Here is a 22,174-nt window from a genome sequence, read left to right as displayed (position 1 = left end):
ACTTACACCACGTACCAAATTTCAACCGTATCGGATGAAGTTTGCTTTTCCTCCACGGACGAAAAAGACTGTTTTTCATATGTTTGGGTGTAAAAATTATACGTTGGGAACTCAAATGTTTAACACAATATTTTTAAGTGGAAGCATACAATGTTCATAAACCAGCATAACCTGTTTGGGATATATATGTCAATATGTTAGAACATATTATGTTTGTGACATAAAATATATAATATGCTTAGATTCAAACATATATTAATTTAAAAATAGCCTATAAACATATATGTGTTTAGAAAGAGAGACATAGAGAGTATGCTGCAAGTAAAATAATGAAAGTAACCAATTGGCGCCTTAAAAATAATTCCACACAAAAAAAATGCCATTAATTTTTATACCCACCACCATAGAATGGTGACGGGGGTATAACAAGTTTGTCATTCCGTGTGTAACACGTCGAAATATCGATTTCCGACTATATAAACTATATATTCTTGATCAGAGAGAAATTCTAAGACGATATAACGATGTCCGTCTGTCTGTCTGTTGTAATCACGCTGCAGTCTTCAATAATGAAGCAATCGTGCTGAAATTTTGCACAAATTCGTCTTTTGTCTGTAGACAGGTAAAGTTCGAAGATGGGCTATATCGGTCCAGGTTTTGATATAGTCCCCATATAAACCGACCTCCCGATTTGGGGTCTTGGGCTTATAGAAATCGTAGTTTTTATCCAATTTGTCTGAAATTTAAAATCTAGAGGTATTTTATGACCATAAAGAGGTGTGCCAAAAATGGTGAGTATCGGTCCATGTTTTGGTATAGCCCCCATATAGATCGATCTCCCGATTTCACTTCTTGGGCTTATAGAAACCGCAGATTTTATTCAATTTACCTGAAATTGGAAATCTAAAGGTATTGTAGAACCACAAATACGTGTGCCAAAAATTGTGAGTATCGGTCCATATTTTGGTATAGCCCCCATATAGACCGATCTCCCGATTTTACTTCTTGGGCTTATAGAAACCGCAGTTATTATTCCATTTACCTGAAATTGGAAATCTAGAGGTATTGTAGGACCACAAATACGTGTGCCAAAAATTGTGAGTATCGGTCCATATTTTGGTATAGCCCCCATATAGATCGATCTCCCGATTTTACTTCTTGGGCTTATAGAAACCGCAGTTTTTATTCAATTTACCTGAAATTGGAAATCTAGAGGTATTGTAGGACCAAAAATACGTGTGCAAAAAATTGTGAGTGTCGGTCCATGTTATGGTATGGTCCCCATATAAAACGACATCTCGATTTGGGGTCTTGGGCTTATAGAAACCGTAGTTTTTATCCAATTTGTCTGAAATTGGAAATCTAGAGGTATTTTCGGGTCATAAAGAGGTGTGCCGAAAACGGTGAGTATCGGTCCATATTTTAGAATAGCCCCCATAAGAACGATCTCCCGATTTAACTCCTTGGGTTTCTAGAAACCGTAGTTTTTATCTGATTTGCCTGAAATTGTAAATATTCTGGTATTTTAGGCTCTCAAAAACGTGTATCGGATTAAGTTTTTATCGGTCCATTTGGTAATGCCTCCATATAGACCGACTTCACTTCTTGAAGTCGGTCTATATGGAGGCATGATCATGAAAATTGCTTGAAACTCAATGTAAAATTTCCAGATTTTACTTCTACAGATTTAAGATTTCAAATCAAGACGTTATTTTATAATTTTCTTGCACACTTACAAGAGATGTTGATTCCTCTAAAACTCAAACAAAAATGGTTCTTATAAATCCAGAATCTGATAAAGTCCTCATAGGTGAAATCTTTAAATTTGTCTTCGGGAAGTGTCCTCAAACTCTCCTGAAATTTAAAAGGAAACCCTAATATTTGGTTCATGGTGGTGGGTATTTAAGATTCGGTCCGGCCGAACTTAGTGCTGTATATACTTGTTTTTTCTACCAATGTATGCCCTAAGGTGAAACATAATATGTTTGAACAATAGAAACAATATTTTGTTCGGAGCAATCCTGCAAATATACATATATGCTTGAAACAAAATGTGTTTGGGGTATATGCTACAGAAGTGATTTTTTTTGAGGGTGTCGAGCCTTCGCAAGCCAAATCTGGGGGTCGATTTATATGGGGGCTATACGTAAACGGGGTCCGATATGGTCCCTTTGCAATACCATCCGACCTACATCAATAACAACATCAATAAGTACAAGTACTTGTGCCAAGTTTCAAGTCGATAGCTTGTTTCGTTCGGAAGTTAGCGTGATTTCCACAGACGGACGGTCAGCCGGACATAGCAAGATCGACTCAGAATTTCACTACGACGAATATATATATTTTATGGGGTCTTAGACCAATATTTGGATGTGTTACAAACGGAATAACAAAGTTAATATACCCCCCATCCTATTGTGGTAGGTATAACAAAAAATATTGCCCTTCAAGAAGAAAATATTACATGGTGCCAGATAGTTGTAAATGTTTTGACCAGGTCGAATATTCGATTCTATACCTTTATCAATATTTTATAACAGCACATTCAGTTACCCAATAAGAATTTGAAAATACAATTCCATAAAGATTATTTTTTAAGTGGAAGCGGAACAATAAAATTATTATTATGGGAATTATACCTAGATTAAGTTCATAATAAAGCTAATTGCAAATGTTTTGAACAGCACTGTATTTTCGTGACCAATGATAGATCCAGATTGAATTTTTGAAATTCAATTTTTCCTTTTCAAACTCGAATTATTTTAAGCATCCTATGTTTCCTTGCATAAAAAAATATTCAACAATCTAGCGATATCCATTCGTCCGTCTGTTGACGTGACGTTAGTTTCTGAAAGCTAGATTAACAATTTATGTCTTAGCATACGTTCAGGCGCATATATTTCATAGTCAACATCTATTGGCATGTGTATTGACATATTAGATGTATATACAAGCTATGCATATAAATATTCTCATTACGTTGTAGTGATGTTGCATTTGATCGCACAGTGTAATGGAATCACCGTTGCCACAACAAAATTATATTTTGGATCAAAATTTTCCAACACTTGTACCAGTTTTTTTTTATTTATTTATTCATAGTTAATATAACCTAATATATAAAAGAATATTAGGATATTTACAAATTTAAAGAGATTTGTCTTATGAAGGCTACATATAATTATGAACCGATGTGGACCAATTTCTGCATGGTTGTTAGAGACCATATACCAATATCATGTATCAAATTTCAGCCGGCTAGGATGAAATTTGATTCTCTTTGAGGCTCCGCAAGCCAAATCTGGGGATAGGTTTATATGGGGGCTATATATAAATATGAACCGATGTGGACCAATTTTTCATGGTTGTTAGAGACCATATACCAACACCATGTACCAAATTTCAGCAAGATCGGATGAAATTTGCTTGACTTAGATGCTCCTAAAGCCAAATCTGGGGATCGGTTTATATGGGGGCTATACGTTAAAGTGGACCGATAGGGCCCATTTTCAATACCATCCGACCTACATCAATAACAACTAACTGTGCCAAGTTTCAAGTCGATTTCAACCGACGTACGGACATGATTAGATCGACTCAGAATTTCACCACGACCCAGAATACATACACTTTATGGGGTCTTAGAGCAATATTTCGATGTGTTACCAACGGAATGACAAAGTTAATATCAGGGCTGTGGAGCCAGAGTCGGAGTCTGAAGATTTTGCTGGAGTCGGATTCGTAAAAATTTAGCTCGAATCCGACTCCGGCTAAACCAAATTTTTTAAAACACTTCACATTTTTTGTAACTAAGCAAGTTTTTACGCAAATTAGTTTCCATTGCATTATTCATTCGATCAATGTACAGCATGATTGTAAATGAAAATCAACTTCCAATTACGGCTATCTTTTGATGTTTCCTAGAATGTAAGACTAGCAGATGGGCTGGATCGATCCATTTTAATACCCGAAAATATATTTTTTTTTTAATTTTATTTTAAGGCCATATACATGTGGAATATTGACAGACAATTTTTTCAAAGTTGTTTTTTATAGAAAATTTTGTCAAAATGTTATTTCTATAAAAAGTTTTGTCAAAATTTTATTTCTATAGCAAATTTTGTCAAAATTTTATTTCTATAAAAAATTTAATCAAAATCTTTAATTCAAAATCTTATTACTATAGAAATATTTTTTTCTATAGAAAATTGAGTCAAAATTTTGTTTCTATAGAATATTTTGCAAAATTTTATTTCTATAGAAAATTTTGCAAAAGTTTGTTTGTTACACAATTTTTTTTTTTAATTTTATTTCTATTGATATTTTATTTCTATAAAAATTTAAGTCAAAATTTTATTTCTATTGAAAATTTTGCCAAAATTTTATAGTAATAGATTTTTTATTAGAAAATTTGGTCAAAATTTTATTTCTACAGAAAATTTAGTCAAAATTTTGTTTCTGTAGAATATTTTGCAAAATTTTATTTACTACACAAAAATTTTTCTAAAATTGTATTTTTATTGATAATTATTTCAAAATTTTATTTCTATAAGAAAAAACTGTCAAATTTTATTTCTCTAGGAAATTTTCTCAAATTTTTTTTTCTTACTGACGCTCACTGCTATAAAAAATGTATTCGAAATTTTATTACTATAGAAATATTTTTTTTCTATGTAAAATTTAGTCAAAATTTTATTTCTTTAGAAAATTTTGCAAAAACTTGTAGAAATGACTCAAGAGTATATTATAATCGGCCCGCCCGACTTTAGACTTTCCTTGCATTTTTATTTTTTGTTAAAATTGTGTTACGTCCCATAACGTTAGATTTAAATTTAAAGTACATAGATTTTGTAGAAGTATATACAACTTTGTCTAAATCGATTCAGATTCAAATTCATGCATATGGGAATATAAACCTTTATATAGCTCGCAACAAATTTAAAGGATTTGAGATAGTATCAATAATTTTGGTCCACAAATACATATACTGTTGGTATCTTCTCATATTATGATGGGTATTTATAGCATTATTTTATTTATTAAACATTGCCCTAAATTTGAAATATAGAGTTTAATTGGCATCTAATGTGAAATTAAGACCTTAAAGACATAAATAAATAGGATACTTTATATCGATCCACTTACGGTACCCCCACAATAGAACTACAAATTAGTGGTATTAACATGAGATTTAGTTATATTACCCGGAGTCGACTCCGGAGTCGACCTGATGAAAAATGCTGGAGTCGGAGTCGAGCAAAATTGGCTCGACACCACAGCCCTGGTTAATATACCCCCATCCTATGGTGGAGGGTATAAAAAGAAAGATCAGGCCTTTTGCTCGGAAATTTTGTCAACATTCTCTGTCTCTATAAAAAAATTTGTCGAAATTTTATTTCTATACAAAATTTTGTCAAATTTTTATTTCTATTAAAAATTTTGTCCAAATTTAATATCTTTAAAAAATTTTGTAAAAAAGGTTATTTATATAGAAAATTTTGTAAGAAAATTATTTCCATAGAAAATATTGTCAAAACACTAAAATTCTTAAGAAAAGGTCAAAATCTTTGAATCCATGTAAACTTTTTTTAGTATAGCTAAGTACTTTACCATTTTGCTTCCTTTATGGAATCATTTAATTTTTCACTACAGAGACTTTTAAATCAAATTTTTCACCTTATGTCGATTTCATACAAATTTTTGTTTTGTTTGATTTTAAAAATTTGCAATAGTTTACGATTTACTTTTTATAATAACTTTGCACCTCAAAACCATATTTTTATTTAAGAAAATTGTAAAAATACCTTAAATCCTATTTAAAAGTCAAATATGAGCACGTATTGTATGCTCATCTCTGTTATTCTTACAAATCATTGTCACGTCCGTAACGAAATAGGATATTTACAAAAAATGTGTCTTTGTTAGTTTCCAAGTGTTGCAATATTTGTTTTCTCCTCTTGTTCTCTATCTCTCTCACATTCACTCACACACGCACACACACTCGTTTCACAAATAAATGGCTTTACTGTAGAGGTGTGCACGTGAGTAATAGTTTACTCACGCTCACGCATACTCACGACTGAAAAATCATACTCACGCACACTCACGCACGATATTTTTTGGTAGGACTCACGCTCACGCACACTCACGAAAAGAAAATTTGTACTCACGCACACTCACGCACGAAAACGTCGTGACTCACGAAAAATACCGTGACTCACGAAAAATATCGTGACTCACGAAAAATATCGTGACTCACGAATAATTTTGTGATTAATTTACCTTACCGAAGTGTCTGAAAACATGAGCATTATTAAAATCGAGAGTGTTATTAAACTCAACATCCCAGGTGTCACTAAAATTGCAATTGAATTTAACTCTTAAGCGTTTTATGTTGGTGAGCAGGAATATTTTCGTGAGTGTAATTCTTTACTCACGCACACTCACGAAGATATTATTTTCGTGACTCACGCTCACGCACGACACTCACGCTGTTGTCATGAGCGTGACTCACGACTCACGCACGAATCACGAAAATTTTCGTGAGTCACGACAATTTCGTGTCACGTGCACACCTCTACTTTACTGATAAAGAGCAAAGTAGAGTTAAAAGTTCAATGTATGTGACTTTTACACATTTCATTACATCCATATGCTATAAGTGATGAGAAGGCATCTCTTGCATCGGTTTAAGCTGAGAATATATGTCACACACACATGGTTACTTTTTGAGTTGTTGTCTTTTTTTTTGCAAGAAAAAAATTCACATTTTTCTCAGCTATTAGTTTGGATTTGCTATATCACGTCTCTGTATATATGTTTTTTTTTTTCAAAGATTGTTCACGTGTGTGACACAATTTCGATACTTTTTGCTCTATGTTATTTCTTTTCCTGAGTGTGTCTCAATTGTCAACCTACCCCCGATTTCTCTTCTTAACTTACGCCTGTTATGGGACAAATGCCTTGAGGAATAAAAGATAACAGTTTTTTTTTCGAAAACCCTAAAAAATTTACTATTTATACAAGTATCAAGAACGAATACTGAAGAGACGAGCATTCTGCACCTGGTGCTCCAATATTCATTTACTGGAATGTAAACAGTGAGAGTTAAGCAAAGCCATTCATTGGGATATGCAATGCAGCTGTGTCGCAGAAAAAATGGAATGGAAAAATATCTCCCCCACCCACAATTTAGCACATCCATTCACAGACATAGTCTGATTAAAGCAACCAAATTGAATTGATGAAGGTTTTTTTTTATATACGGTAGCATATCAACATATTTCACAGAGTGAAATCAGCATCATTGGGGATTTTTTCCAAAATTTGTGGATGAGGACGAAATTTGTGAGTCAGGGGATTTGGTGGGGAATTTTCATAAATTTGAAAATTTTTGCGGGTATTTTTTCGAAATCGGTGGAGTATTTTTATACCCTCCACCATAGGATGGGGGGTATATTAACTTTGTCATTCCGTTTGTAACACATCGAAATAGTGCTCTAAGACCTCATAAAGTATATACATTCTGGGTCGTGCTGAAATTCTGAGTCGATCTAAGCATGTCCGCCCGTCCGTCCATCCGTCTGTTGAAATCACACTAACTTCCGAACGAAACAAGCTATCGACTTGAAACTTGGCACAAGTAGTTGTTATTGATGTTGGTCGGATGGTATTGCAAATGGGCCATATCGGTGCACTTTTAAGTATAGCCCCATATAAACGGACCCCCAAATTTGTCTTGCGGATCCTCTAACAAGCAGGCAAAAATTGGTCCATATCACCCCATAATTATATATAGCCCCCATATAAACCGAACACCAGATTTGGCTTGCGGATCCTCTAAGAGAAGCAAATTTCATCCAATCCGGCTGAAATTTGGTACATGGTATTAGTATATGATCTCTAACAACCATGCACAAATTTGTTCATATCGGTCCATAATTATATATAGCCCCCATATAAACCGATTCCCAGATTTGACCACCGGAGCCTCTTGGAGGAGCAAAATGCATCCGATCCGGTTGAAACTTAGTACGTGCAAAAATTGGTCCATATCGGTTCATAACTATATATAGCCCCTATATAAAGCGACCCCCATATTTCAATTCTGGCTCTATATTAACCGCACAAAAGTTCATATCGGTTCGTAATTATTTCTTTCCTATATACACCGGTCAAGAACTGAATATATACGTATTTAATCGACCTTTCTTTTGTCTAATATATATCCCGCATGAACTAACATACAATTTAGAAGATGATGTTAAGAAGTTTTAAGATGCCTTGCCATCGGGCGCAACTCAAGTAATTCAATTGTGGAGTAGAAGTTTCTACGCAATCCATGGTGGAGGGTACATAAGATTCGGCCTGGCCGAACTTACGACCGTACACTGAAAAAAATATTTACGTGATATTAAAGATTATGCAACTTAAATTTTAGGATGCGAAATTTACAAAATATTAAGGACAAATTTCTTTAAAATAATGACAATTTGATTAAATTAAAGTTTATAATCTTTGCTTTAAATTTTTTTTCATTAAATTTAGGACACAAATTTTGTGAATTTGCAATTCACCGTTAAAGTCTCATGTCTTTCAACAAAGGCAAATTTTCTTTAAAGTAAAGAAACACATTTTCGATTTAAAGAAATTGTCCTTAAATTAACTGAAATATTGAAACTTTAGATTTAAGATAAAAACGTTTCAAATATAGGCTAAGACTTATTTGAAGGATTTAGCGTCTTTGGTTTAAAGTTTTTTGGAATTAAGAAAACATTTTTTATTTTGAAGTATCCGTTATAATTTGGATTTTTAAACTGGCATTTGTTTGTACGTGAGTACCTTTATTAATAAACCGCGAAAAGGGAATGAAAAATTGATAAATGAGATCTGTATCATAATTTTAATTATATTGATCCTAGATTTAAAGCCAGATATGTCGCTAAAAAAATTTCTTTATTTTAAAGAAACCGCATCTTTGGCTCGGAATCAATACCAAAATCCTTAAGGGAAGGTCAAAATATCTGGATCCAAGTAAATTTTTTTTGAGTGTATGTACTTGTTATATCTATTTTGTCAAAATTTTATTTCTAAAGAAATAAAATTTTTGTTTTATAGAAAATTTTGTAAAAATTTTATTTCTATAGCACATTTTATCAAAATTTTATTTCTATTGAAAATTTTGTCAAAAATGTATTTCTATAGAAAATGTTGTCAAAATATTATTTCTATAAAAAGTTTTGTCAGAATTGTATTTCTATAGAAAATTTTGTCAAAATTTTATTTAAAGAGAAAATTTTGTCAACATTTTATTTCTATAGAAAATTTTGTCAACATTCTATTTCTATGGAAAATTTTGTCAAGTTTTTATAGAAAATTTTGTCAACATTTTATTTCTATAGACAATTTTGTAGCAATTTTGCTTCTATATAAAATTTTATACAATTTTATTTCTATAGAAAATTTTGTTAAAATTTTATTTCTAACAAAAATTTTGTCAAAATTGTATTTCATTAGATAATTTTGTCAAAATTTTATTTTTATGGAAAATTTCACCAAAATTGTATTTTAAAAGAAAATTTTGTCTTTATCGAAAATTTTGTCAAAGTTTTACTTCTATAGAAAATTTTATTTCTATAGAAAGTTTTGTCAATATTTTATTTCTATGGAAAATTTTGTCAAAGTTTTATTTCTATAGAAAATTTTGTCAAAATTTTATTTCTATAAAAAATTTTGTCAAAGATTTATTTCTATAGAAAATTTTGTCAAAATTTTATTTCTATAGAAAAGTTTGACAAAATTTTATTTCTATAGAAAATTTAGTCAAAATTTTTTATTTCTATAGAAAATGTTGACAAAATTTTATTTCTATAGAAAAATTTGATAAAATTGTATTTCTATAGAAAAATTTGTCAATTTTGTTGCTCTGCCAAAGACGAACAACATTTGGGCAACCATCGGAAACCAATTCTGAGAGTTTTCACTGTATATAATTTTGACAAACATTTCCCTGACTAAGATTGGAAAGGGACTTTCCCCTTGGCTCTAGCTTACCATAGTCAAATTTCGTTAAAGTGCTATATTGACAGAAATGTTCATCGAAATCCAAACTAATTCTCTTGATAATAAAATAATCTACCTTTCTCAATTAAAATAGAAACAATCAACTGAGTATACTCTCTATCCCATTAGGGTGATATATAGAAAGCAAAAAAATACGCCTTAATATATTCTTTAACTGTTACAATTTTTAACATTAACTTAAATGGGATATGTACAAATGTTCCTTCGCGAAGATGAAAATCTATCTAACCTTAATGGCATCAACACATGCCCATCTACTCTTGTTTATACGCACAAAACTCGTCCCAAACGCATCCGTATTTTTCCACTACTACTCGCTGTAGCTAGACAGGCAAACATCCGCATCCTTGTCAGCATAACCATCAACATTGGTGTCGCGTCGAGTCACATTGTGTGGCAGTGGTTCAATTCGGTTCATGTGACACATTGTAATGCTGTAATGTATACTTTAAAGCTTTATCTTTATCCTTTTCCCATTAGTAATATTGATGGCACACACTCAGACACACACAATGACATATACATTCAAACATTAAAGTACAGATACTCGTACCTTAGTACTTTGAAATGCCATAGAAGATTCAATGTTCACTAACACAACCATCCATACACGCATTTAACCAAAAGCCGTAAGCAGGATCCGTTCACTTTATACTCACACAGCCACAATTGGTAACGCAGATGTTCTACCAAAAAAACAAGCGATATGGAGATGTTACGGAGTATTTGTTATAAAAAATATATTTGTATGTAAAAGTGTGAGTATTATATAAAATTTTATGATTTTTTTTGTGTTTTTTTTAATATCTAAAATTACAATTTCTACAAATTAAAACACTTTTAATTGAAAGTGTTAACGTTTTTCAAAATTGATTAACTGCTAATTATTGGCTCCCAAAAATTGGCAAACGTTTACTTTCGCCTTCCGACTACGGGTGCCACTCGATTCAATAATAATATGCCACAATTTTCGTGGAAATATGAAATATGAAATGAAATATGAAATGAAATTGTATTAAAAGTCTACCAAATATAAAAAAAATCTATTTAATAGTTTTGATAAAATTTTAGTGGACGGTATAGAAACAAAATAACTTTTTTACAAAGAAACCCTTTTATTATGAATTTTAGTTTTGATCAAAAAAAAAAAAAAAAATATATATATATATATATATATATATATATAGAGCACTTACTATGCGATATTGCAATGTGCTAAATAGTCTGTGTCAAAGGACAGTAAAAAATTAGCTAACAAGAAAATTAGGACTTTTGAAGATATTGATTAACTCACATATTGAAAAAGTTAACCTAGACTTTAATCCCACTGTTACCACATAAATTTCATCGATAAATTATTAGTAAGATGAATATGGGCATACATATTTCCATTTTCATGAACTTTGAACTTTTCATTAAAAAGAACTATATTACCAAAATTTAAGTTCATAACTTTCAGGGTTAAGAAAGTTATGTTTGGCTACAAAACTTTTGCGATACCAAATAGGGGAACATGGGGAATAAAATTCATGAAATTTGAAACTTGTTGCTTTGTTTATATTTCATAGAAAATTTTATCAGAAAATTTCGATAACTTTTTATCCCTAATACTCAAAATTTTAAATAAAAAATATTTTAAAATAAAAAATATTTTTAAAAATATTTTCCATAATTTTTAAGGAAAAATATGGAAATTTGCTTTTCATAGATTTCAATTGAAAATATCGCTTTAAATATTCAATTTAATTCTTGGAAATATCCTCCACATTGAGACCCCACGCATTCACGGTCGCTTCGTATTATTCATTACGGTTTGCGAAACATTTTCATATGTACCATGACATGGCATAAAGGAAACGGAACTGTCGCATTTAATGCCTGAAGATATTTTTGTGCTATTTCACATGATGCGAACTCACACTCAAACTACACATGCACAAGGTTGCACACATAAGCATATACATACATAGCTTTGATATTTTTAGCGAATACCAATGACTACAACCAACATTGCCACTGAGCCCCGAACGAAACAAAATTGGTTCAAAAAGTCTCACATTTGTTTCGATGAACGGACCAAATTGAATATGGTCATTGTGGTCCATTTTCATCAAACCGGTAATTGTTTAAAATTATTCTATTAAAATACATTTTTATAGAATTAAAACTTTGACAAATTTCTATAGAAATAATTTTGGCGAAATTTTCTATAGAATTAAAATTTTGACAAATTTTTATAGAAATAAAAATTTTAGAAAATTTTCCATAGAAATAAAATTTTGAAAAAAAAATTTCACATTTGGTTCGATGAACGGACCAAATTGAATATGGTCATTGTGGTCCATTTTCATCAAATCGGTAACTGTTTAAAATTTTTCTATTAAAATACATTTTTTACAAAATTTCTATAGAATTAAAACTTTGACAAATTTCTATAGAAATAATTTTGGCGAAATTTTCTATAGAATTAAAATATTTACAAATTTTCTATAGAAATAAAATTTTGAAAATAATTTTCTATAGAAATAAAATTTTGAGAAAATTTTCTATAGAAATAAAATTTTGAGAAAATGTTCTATAGACATAAAATTTTGAGAAAGTTTTCTATAGAAATAAAATTTTGAAAAAAAATCTACAGAAATACAATTTTGGCGTAATTTTCTATAGAAATAAAATTTTGACAAAACATTTTATGGAAATAAAATTTTGAGAAAAATTTCTACAGATATAGAAATTTGACAAACTTTTCTATAGAAATAAAATTTTGACAAAATTTTCTATAGAAATAAAATTTTGACAAAATTTTCTATGGAAATAAAATTTTGACAAAACATTTTTTGGAAATAAAGTTTTGAGAAAAAATTCTACAGATATAAAAATTTGAAAAAATTCTAAAGAAATAAAATTTTGACAAAAATTTTCCATAGAAAAAAAATATTGACAAAACATTTTATGGAAATAAAATTTTTAAGAAAAATTTCTACAGATATAGAAATTTTACAAACTTTTCTATAGAAATAAAACCTTGACAAAATTTTGTATAGAAATAAACTTTTGGCAAAGTTTACTAAAGAAATGAAATTTTGACAAAATTTTGTATAGAAATAAACTTTTGACAAAGCTTAGAAAATTTTTCTATAAAAAATTTTGAAAAATTTGTTATAGAAATAAAATGTTTAGAAAATTTTCTATAGAAATACAATTTTGAGACAATTTCTATCTAAATAATATTTTGAGAAATTTTTCTATAGAAATAACATTTTGAGAAAATTTTCTACAGAAATAGAGTTTTGACAAAATTTCCTATAGAAATAAAAATTTTGACAAAATTTTCTATAGAAGTAATATTTTGAGAAAATTTTATACAGCAAAAAAAAAATTGTGAAATTTTTCAACAGAAATAGAGGTTAGACGAAATTTCCTGTAGAAATAAAAATTTTGACAAAATTTTTTATAGATACAAAATTATGACAAAATTTTCTATAACAAGTATATACAGCAGTAAGTTCGGCCGGGCCGAATCTTAAATACCCCCACCATGAACCAAATATTAGGGTTTCCTTTGAAATTTCAGGAGGGCTTGAGGACTTGAGGACACTTCCCGAAGATAAATTTAAAGATTTCACCTATGAGGAATATATCAGATTCTGGATTTATAAGAACCATTTTTGTTTGAGTTTTAGAGGAATCATTAACATCTCTTGTAAGTGTGCAAGAAAATTATAAAATAACGTCTTGAAGTGAATTCGGTCTATATGGAGGCATTACCAAATGGACCGATAAAAACTTAATCCGATACACGTTTTTGTGAGCCTAAAATACCAGAATATTTACAATTTCAGGCAAATCAGATAGAAACTACGTGTTCTAGAAACCCAAGGAGTTAAATCGGGAGATCGGTCTATATGGGGGCTATACTAAAATATGGACCAATACTCACAATTTTCGGCACACCTCTTTATGGTCCAAAAATACCTCTAGATTTCCAATTTCAGACAAATTGGATAAAAACTACGGTTTCTATAAGCCCAAGACCCCAAATCGGGAGGTCGTTTTATATGGATACTCACAATTTTTGGCACACGTATTTGTGGTCCTACAATACCTCTAGATTTCCAATTTCAGGTAAATTGAATAAAAACTGCGGTTTCTATAAGCCCAAGAAGTAAAATCGGGAGATCGGTCTATATGGGGGCTATACTAAAATATGGACCGATATTCACAATTTTTTGGCACACGTATTTGTGGTCCTACAATACCTCTAGATTTCCAATTTCAGGTAAATTGAATAAAAACTGCGGTTTCTATAAGCCCAAGAAGTAAAATCGGGAGATCGGTCTATATGGGGGCTATACCAAAACATGGACCGATACTCACCATTTTTGGCACACCTCTTTATGGTCATAAAATACCTCTAGATTTCAAATTTCAGGCAAATTGGATAAAAACTACGATTTCTATAAGCCCAAGACCCCAAATCGGGCGGTCGGTTTATATGGGGACTATATATATACCTTGACCGATATAGCCCATCTTCGAACTTGACCTGCCTGCAGACAAAAGACGAGTTTGTGCAAAATTTCAGCACGATTGCTTCATTATTGAAGACTGTAGCGTGATTACAACAGACAGACAGACAGACAGACAGACATCGTTATATCGTCTTAGAATTTCTCCCTGATCAAGAATATATATACTTTATATAGTCGGAAATCGATATTTCGATGTGTTACAAACGGAATGACAAACTTATTATACCCCCGTCACCATTCTATGGTGGTGGGTATAAAAATAAAATATTGAGAAAACTTTCTATAGAAATAAAATTTTATAGCAATAAAATTTTGAAATACAATTTTTACAAACCTTCTTATAGTAATAAAATTTTGACAAAATTTTATATAGCAATAAAATTTGACAAAATATCCTATAGAAATTGTTTAAGTTCAAATGCCGTTTTTTTAGCTTTGTTCAGTCATATAATCATTTTCAAGTGTAATCCCTCCGTTAGGATTTGTCTATGCCTTTTTCTGCCTTTCGGTACGAAAATAAGGACATTTTCTAACGTCAAATGTCATCAACCCCCGCCTTTCGGCATCGAAGCTTTTTGACATTCTTGCTCTTTTGAGACTCTCTCGCTTCTACGAAGGTAAATATTGTTTGACGAACAATAATTGATTAAATAAAGCCCAAATATTTTGGTTCAACTTCTAAACCAGTGCCTTTTTATTTCTTTTCTACTTTTATGCCACGCAATCATTGGTCCATTCGAGCCGAATAATTATTGGAAAGTATTAATTCGGTGTTTTTTATTTCTTCTTCGAAGGCAAAGGCTACGCCAATCAACAACAACAACAAACGATCGACGATCACCATCCTCTACGAGGCATTTTCAATTTATTGCACATAAATATAATTATATTATCAACAACCAAGGTATGTACTTTCAGTGATAATTAAAAAGTGAGCATATCCTTCGGTGTGAATATAAATAAAAACAGAAATAAACACTCGCCTACGGTCGCTTTACAACTCGTATTTTATATCGGTTGTACATTAAATCTCTACGAGAAAAAATTAAATTATCCGTCGGTCTTTAATACCCGGTTACATTCTCATTAAAGTGTTGAAAAGTGCGTTTAATTCCACTTTGTTTTCATCCAAATATTCAACGTCAAAGTTGCATTTAATTTTCGCTGTATTTTGTCATTTGTTTGCGTATACATTGTTGTGTTTTTCTTTTGGTTTTTTGATCTTCGATCTGCATAGAAAAAACAAAAACAATTGCATTGGTTGTAAGCATTGGTTTGCCAATAGGCATCAATAGTAAAGTGTTATACAGTTGCCGTTCAACTTGCTATACACACGTACGCACACAGGTGTTACATCCAACATACGTTCGAACTGCATACACGTTGGTTTATTAGCGTGGGTCGCTTACGGCGCGAAATTATAAAAATAATTTTTTGCAGGTTCAATTGAGAAAAGTATTTATTGTTGATTCCTACGGATATCGGTCGTTTACTATTATCGTTCGTGTTACGTGGTAGTGTACCCTACGGTCGGTCGATACAAACAATAAAATAACAGTATTTATTATATATTATATTATCGTAATACTGACATATTTGAGTTTCCACGAAACTTTTTTATTTATATATTATTGTTGTTGTTGGACCTTACTGTTTCGTAGTGTGCATCTTACAGTCCGTGCACCCTACAATCGGTCAAGTTGACATTTTACAATTTATAGTTCACGACTTTTCATTGTCTTGTAATTTTTCCATTTGGCAAGTGATATTCACGATACACTTGCACAAATTTTGTGTATCTACGTACACTGGGAGAAATTTTGGATAATATATACACTGAGAGAAACTCTCTCGTAATATATAAAGTTTTCAATTTTTTCGATAATTCGCCACGCAAAAATTATTCTTTGTATTCTACGATACACTGAAAATATTTTTTGTATTCACGATACACTTGCAAAAATCTTTTGGAACACAGGGTACACTGGGAAAATATTGTAATATTTTCCAAATAAAGATTTTGCATATATTTCGCCACGCGAAAAAGGGTTTCTTGTATTTACGATACACTGGAAGAAACTTTACGTGTTTTCATACACTTGGAGAAATTTTTCGCCAATTTTTACAAAAAGTTAAAATACTTATAATTTACCTTGCAGAGCTAATTTTAGCTGGTATTTCCAATACACTGTGAGGAAATTGGTGTATCGACGATACACTGTAAAAAATTGGTTGTACTCCGTACACTGTGAGAAATTTTCTGATCTCATTTTTTGTGTTGTTGTGGTAATCACGTTACCTTACTCACATTTTTAGTACTTTCGGTACACTGCGAAAAATATTGTGTGTTGACGATACAACTTTCGCATACACTGAGAGGAATAACTGCGTTTTCATTTGTTCGACGACAAATCGAAGTAGCTTTTTGGATCGATTTATACTCTTTCCGATAGTTTTGGACATCACGTGTCAATTTTTTCGCCCTTTAATTTTGACAGTACTTGGTCATAATGACTACTACACCACTGACTGCTTTCACAAGAGCAACTGACGCAGTAGTCCGATTTGAAACGAAGTTTCACAGTTTGCGAGACGATGATTTAACCGCCTATAGACTAGAATGTCATGGTTCCGAGGCTAAGTCTTTGTGGGAAAAAGTTAAGAGCTTATTCGACGAATGTCTTGACTTTGTGTCCACACAGAGCAACGCAACCGAGGCAGTCGCCGCTGCTGACAGCAAATATGACGTGGCTTATAATTGTTATCTGAATGTCATGGAGTCGATTCAACGTAAATTGGAGGAACTACGTGCACCATCTAAGCATTCTGCTAAATCGTCTCGGTTGGAGGACCAAACATTACTTTTGAATGTTTCTCATAGGTCCGATGACTCACACAGTTCTTCCGTTAGCTCTAGGGGAGACAATAGTTCCTCCCACAGTCTCAATCTGCCGCCTTGTGATATAGATGTTTTTGACGGCGATTTTCTCAATTGGCCGACATTTAGAGATTTCTTCACAGCGGTATACATTAACAATAGCCGACTTAGCGATATTGAAAAATTGTGTCATTTACTCAAGAAAACCAGTGGTGAAGCTCGCGATGTGGTTTCGAAGTTTCCGCTCACGCATAGAAGCTTCGCTCTTGCGTGGAAGGCGCTAAAGGGTACTTATGATAATACCCGCCTCTTGGTGAACCACCAACTCAAATTATTATTTGATTTGCCAGTCTTGGAGTCTGAGACCAGTTCAGGACTGAAGAAACTACAACGTGGTATCTCGACATGCATTTCGACAATGTCCATCTACGATGTGGCCACTGACGATTGGGATCCCATCCTCGTCTTTTTATGCCTTCAGAGGTTGCCGAAATGTACTGTTACACTTTGGGAACAGAGTATTAAGGACAAGTCTGCTTTGTCTTCTTGGTCAGATTTGGACTTCTTTCTCACGGAAAGAATCCAGACATTGACATGTCTTCGCGATATCCGCGGCATTGACGCCAGGCCTCCGGCCAACAAAAGAATTCGCTCGCATTTCACGAATGCGAAAACGACTCGTTCCCCATCAAGTACGCCTCCTTCCTCCCAATCCTCTCCTGACAGATTATGCGTTCTCTGTCGACGACATCATCACCTCAGAACGTGTTCTAGGTTTCATAATCTTTCAGTTCGTGAGAGGATGAATATTATTAGGAGCCATCAGTGCTGCATGAATTGTCTGTCCCGCAGACATATTGCAGCTAATTGCCCCAGCGCATATGATTGCGGTAAATGTGGTAGAAGACACCACACTCTTTTGCATAGGGAAACATCGACTGGTCCCGGGACTGCTCCTATCGTTCCCGCACCAGTTTCACGGAATCCCGTACCGGTGCCAGTGGATGCCAATGAACCTTCTACATCGACAGGCATTGTGTCAGGGACGTCCAGTAGACAGGTATTCCATACTTCGCGTACTGGAAATGTATTATTAGGAACTGCAATGGTGAATATCGTTCACCAGGGTATCACGTATCCTGCTAGGGCCTTAATAGATCCCGCTTCGGAATCATCCTTTATTACGGAAGGATTGCGGAACCGACTTGGACTGAGTACGTCTTCGACTTCGGCTACAATTTCTGGTGTGAATCAAAGTGTTTCGATCACGTCGAGAGAACTTTGTTCACTTTGCATTGGTACCCCACTAGATGAGTCGCTCCTACTGGAGACTACAGCGTATGTTCTTCCGAACATTTCCGGCAACCTGCCATCTTTTTCTCTAGATCGTGACATTGTGTCTAGTATGCCAAATCTACGTTTGGCTGACCCCAATTTATTTGTTTGTCGTCCTGTTGATCTGCTTTTGGGCGCGGATCTTTATCCGAAAATTGTGTTGGAGGGTACGCGAACGAATATTTTGGGATCATTACTAGCACAAAACACAGTCTTCGGCTGGGTTGTCACGGGTCCTATCCCTTCCTCGAATATTTCTGTCTACACGACTACTGTGGACCTCTCCAAGGAAAATGGTCTTCACGAGACACTTCTCCGCACTTTGGGAACTAGAAGAGCTTCCCCGACGTCCTCTCTTATCTGATTTAGATAAGTTTTGCGAGGAAAATTATAAAACGACATCCCGACGGTATTCTGAGTGAAGATACTCTTCCTCTTGAAAATTATTTCTTCGGACAAATCGGAAAGCAAGGACGGCCTGGCTGACACAATTTCTTCGAAATTAGGCATCCCTCTTGTGAAAACCATGAATTAAGACGATTCACCACGACTTTGTCCGGGGGTATATACAGTTATACCATATGAGGCCAGTTTAGGTTACGCCTACAAATGAAAATTTGTTATCTGCCTTATCGCCGGTCATCCACCGATAGAAAGACAATTTGACTTCGATTGGTTTTCACTGCCTTGAATGACATTTTTACACGTCGGTCCGACTCAACAATCAGACTTGTTTCTCCTCGTTTTGAGGTGGAGGTTGTATAAATTCGTATACAATTGCGATATCACACAGATGTATACAGACATATATATGTTGACCCGTCCTAGACATTTCTGCATTGAATACAGTTAAGATATTCTCTGCAAAATATTATCCGGAACTTTTAGTTACAGACAGTGACTTGGACAACTTTTGCATTTGGCTGACGACACGGAGAATGGGTTTCCTCTTTATGTACAAGTCCTACGGAAGAGCATGTACGTTGACGACGTATTGACGGGGTACCATAATTTGAATAATGCGTCTGGTTCAAGGGGCAATATACACCATAATTCTGAGCTGTCTTCTCACATAGAGCGCGACGCTATTTTACCACTACTGGTTTTGACAATGAGATTATGTGGAATGCTTTACAGGTCACGCCTTGATGATAACCCACGGTTATATTTACAAAACTGTCTGCTTTTCTACGAAAGCGGTAACTTTACATGCTACTTTTGATTTGTCCACGACATTCTCGACGAGAACTATTACTCCCCACTACGTGGAAATTATGTCGTATTCGCGATGTTCATCCGGGTACTAACGGTCGTCGTTTGTTCAAATGGATTACATCCTTGTCTTTTAGGGAGTTAACATAGGTCTATCTGTCGCGTTATGCTCGCGTCCTCCCTAGTTTTTGTTACGTGAAAAATCTTTGGGTTGATGGCCGCGTTCGAATCGCAATAGATCGGACTACAAGTTGTAAGGCGACCTACGGTTTCTGGTCACCCTGACCATTATGTTAATTTGGTTTTCCGTTCCGAAATCTTTCTATATTTTCATAGATAGAAAACATAGCAAAGATGGCTGCTACCCTTCCAGAGTCTGAGGACGACGTCCCCATGTTGGATGAGGAACGGGAGATTAATTCTAGCATCGCACCCCTTGCCGATGAACATACCATCAGTACGACTACTGATTCTGCCATTCTGGCCGACAATGTTGCAACAGCAACCAATAAAAAACCGTTGACGACGGCTTCTGGGGTTCCTCCAGGAGAATTGTTTGTGGCTTCGCCACCCCATATCACACTTGGGTGTAAGGTAGTCTTCAACTGCCTTCTGACTTTACGAGTCCTCGACACCCGGCTCTTACGAGTCAAATTTATTGAAATTTAAAAATCGATCGGGCTTAACGAGTCCATTTACGATCGCGTGCTTGACGAGCACATTTGTAAATATGAATTTGTGTTTTGGAAAAAAAAAATGAATGAATTGGACACCATAACAAGAGAAAAAAAAAGAATTGAACTAAAATAAAATGCTCTTTTTTGTAAACTGAAATGTACATCCTGTATACTTTCATTATGTAACATGTAAATATTATTTAACTTATTTTTAAATTTTGCAACATGGCTGGATGTTGCAAGGCGGGCGGCAATGTTTAAGTTCAAATGCCGTTTTTTTAGCTTTGTTCAGTCATATAATCATTTTCAAGTGTAATCCCTCCGTTAGGATTTGTCTATGCCTTTTTCTGCCTTTCGGTACGAAAATAAGGACATTTTCTAACGTCAAATGTCATCAACCCCCGCCTTTCGGCATCGAAGCTTTTTGACATTCTTGCTCTTTTGAGACTCTCTCGCTTCTACGAAGGTAAATATTGTTTGACGAACAATAATTGATTAAATAAAGCCCAAATATTTTGGTTCAACTTCTAAACCAGTGCCTTTTTATTTCTTTTCTACTTTTATGCCACGCATTCAGAAATAAAGTTTTTATTAAATTTCTTATAGTAATAACATTATGAAATGAAATTTAGACAAATTTTGCTTTGGAAATAAAATTTTGCAAAATTGGTTAATTATAAAATTTGATCCATTTTTATACCCTCCACAATAGGATGGGGGTATATTAACTTTGTCATTCCGTTTGTAACACATCGAAATATTACTCTAAGACCCCATAAAGTATATATATTCTGGGTCGTGGTGAAATTCTGAGTCGATCTGAGCATATCCGTCCGTCCGTCCATCCGTCTGTTGAAATCACGCTAACTTCCAAAGGAAACACGCTATCGACTTGAAACTTGGCACAATTAGTTGTTATTGATGTAGGTCAGATGGTATTGCAAATGGGCCATATTGGTCCACTTTAACGTATAGCCCCCATATAAACGGACCCCCGATTTGGTTTGCGGAGCCTCTAAGAAAACCAAATTTCATCCGATCCAGCTAAAATTTGGTACATGGTGTTAGTATATGGTCTCTAAAAACCATGCAAATATTGGGCCACATCGGTCCATAATTATATATAGCCTCCATATAAACCGATCCCCCGATGTGGCTTGCGGAGCCTCTAAGAGAAGCAAATTTCATCCGATACGGCTGAAATTTGGTACATGGTGTTGGTATATGCTCTCTAATGACCATGCAAAAATTGGTCCACATCGGCCCATAATTATATATAGCCCCCATATAAACCGATCCCCAGATTTGACCTCCGGAGCCTCTTAGAGGAGCAAACGTCATCCGATCCGATTGAAGTTTGGTACGTGGTGTTAGTATAGTGTCTCTAACAACCATGCCGAAATTGGTCCATATCGGTCCATAATTATATATAGCCCCCATATAAGCCGATCCCCAGA

At 33.7% G+C, this 22,174-nt stretch overlaps 2 protein-coding genes across 2 annotated transcripts; both read left to right on the top strand.

The window, feature by feature from the left end:
• Window positions 1-15,036: 15,036 nt before the first annotated feature.
• Window positions 15,037-21,249, top strand: LOC142226837 (uncharacterized). Its single transcript, XM_075297071.1, has 3 exons — window positions 15,037-15,232; window positions 15,410-15,519; window positions 20,377-21,249. Exon 3 carries the CDS (start codon window positions 20,395-20,397, stop codon window positions 20,707-20,709), a length of 315 nt encoding a protein of 104 aa, XP_075153186.1. The 5' UTR covers window positions 15,037-15,232; window positions 15,410-15,519; window positions 20,377-20,394; the 3' UTR covers window positions 20,710-21,249.
• LOC142225203 (uncharacterized) lies at window positions 17,126-19,192 on the top strand. The gene has a single exon (XM_075294978.1). It carries the CDS (start codon window positions 17,126-17,128, stop codon window positions 19,190-19,192), a length of 2,067 nt encoding a protein of 688 aa, XP_075151093.1.
• Window positions 21,250-22,174: the final 925 nt, after the last annotated feature.

The sequence above is a fragment of the Haematobia irritans genome, chromosome 2 (genome assembly GCF_050003625.1).
Source record: "Haematobia irritans isolate KBUSLIRL chromosome 2, ASM5000362v1, whole genome shotgun sequence".
NCBI classification, from domain to species: domain Eukaryota; kingdom Metazoa; phylum Arthropoda; class Insecta; order Diptera; family Muscidae; genus Haematobia; species Haematobia irritans.
Note: the sequence above shows the minus strand (reverse complement) of the source record. Positions and strands in the feature narration are given on the sequence as shown.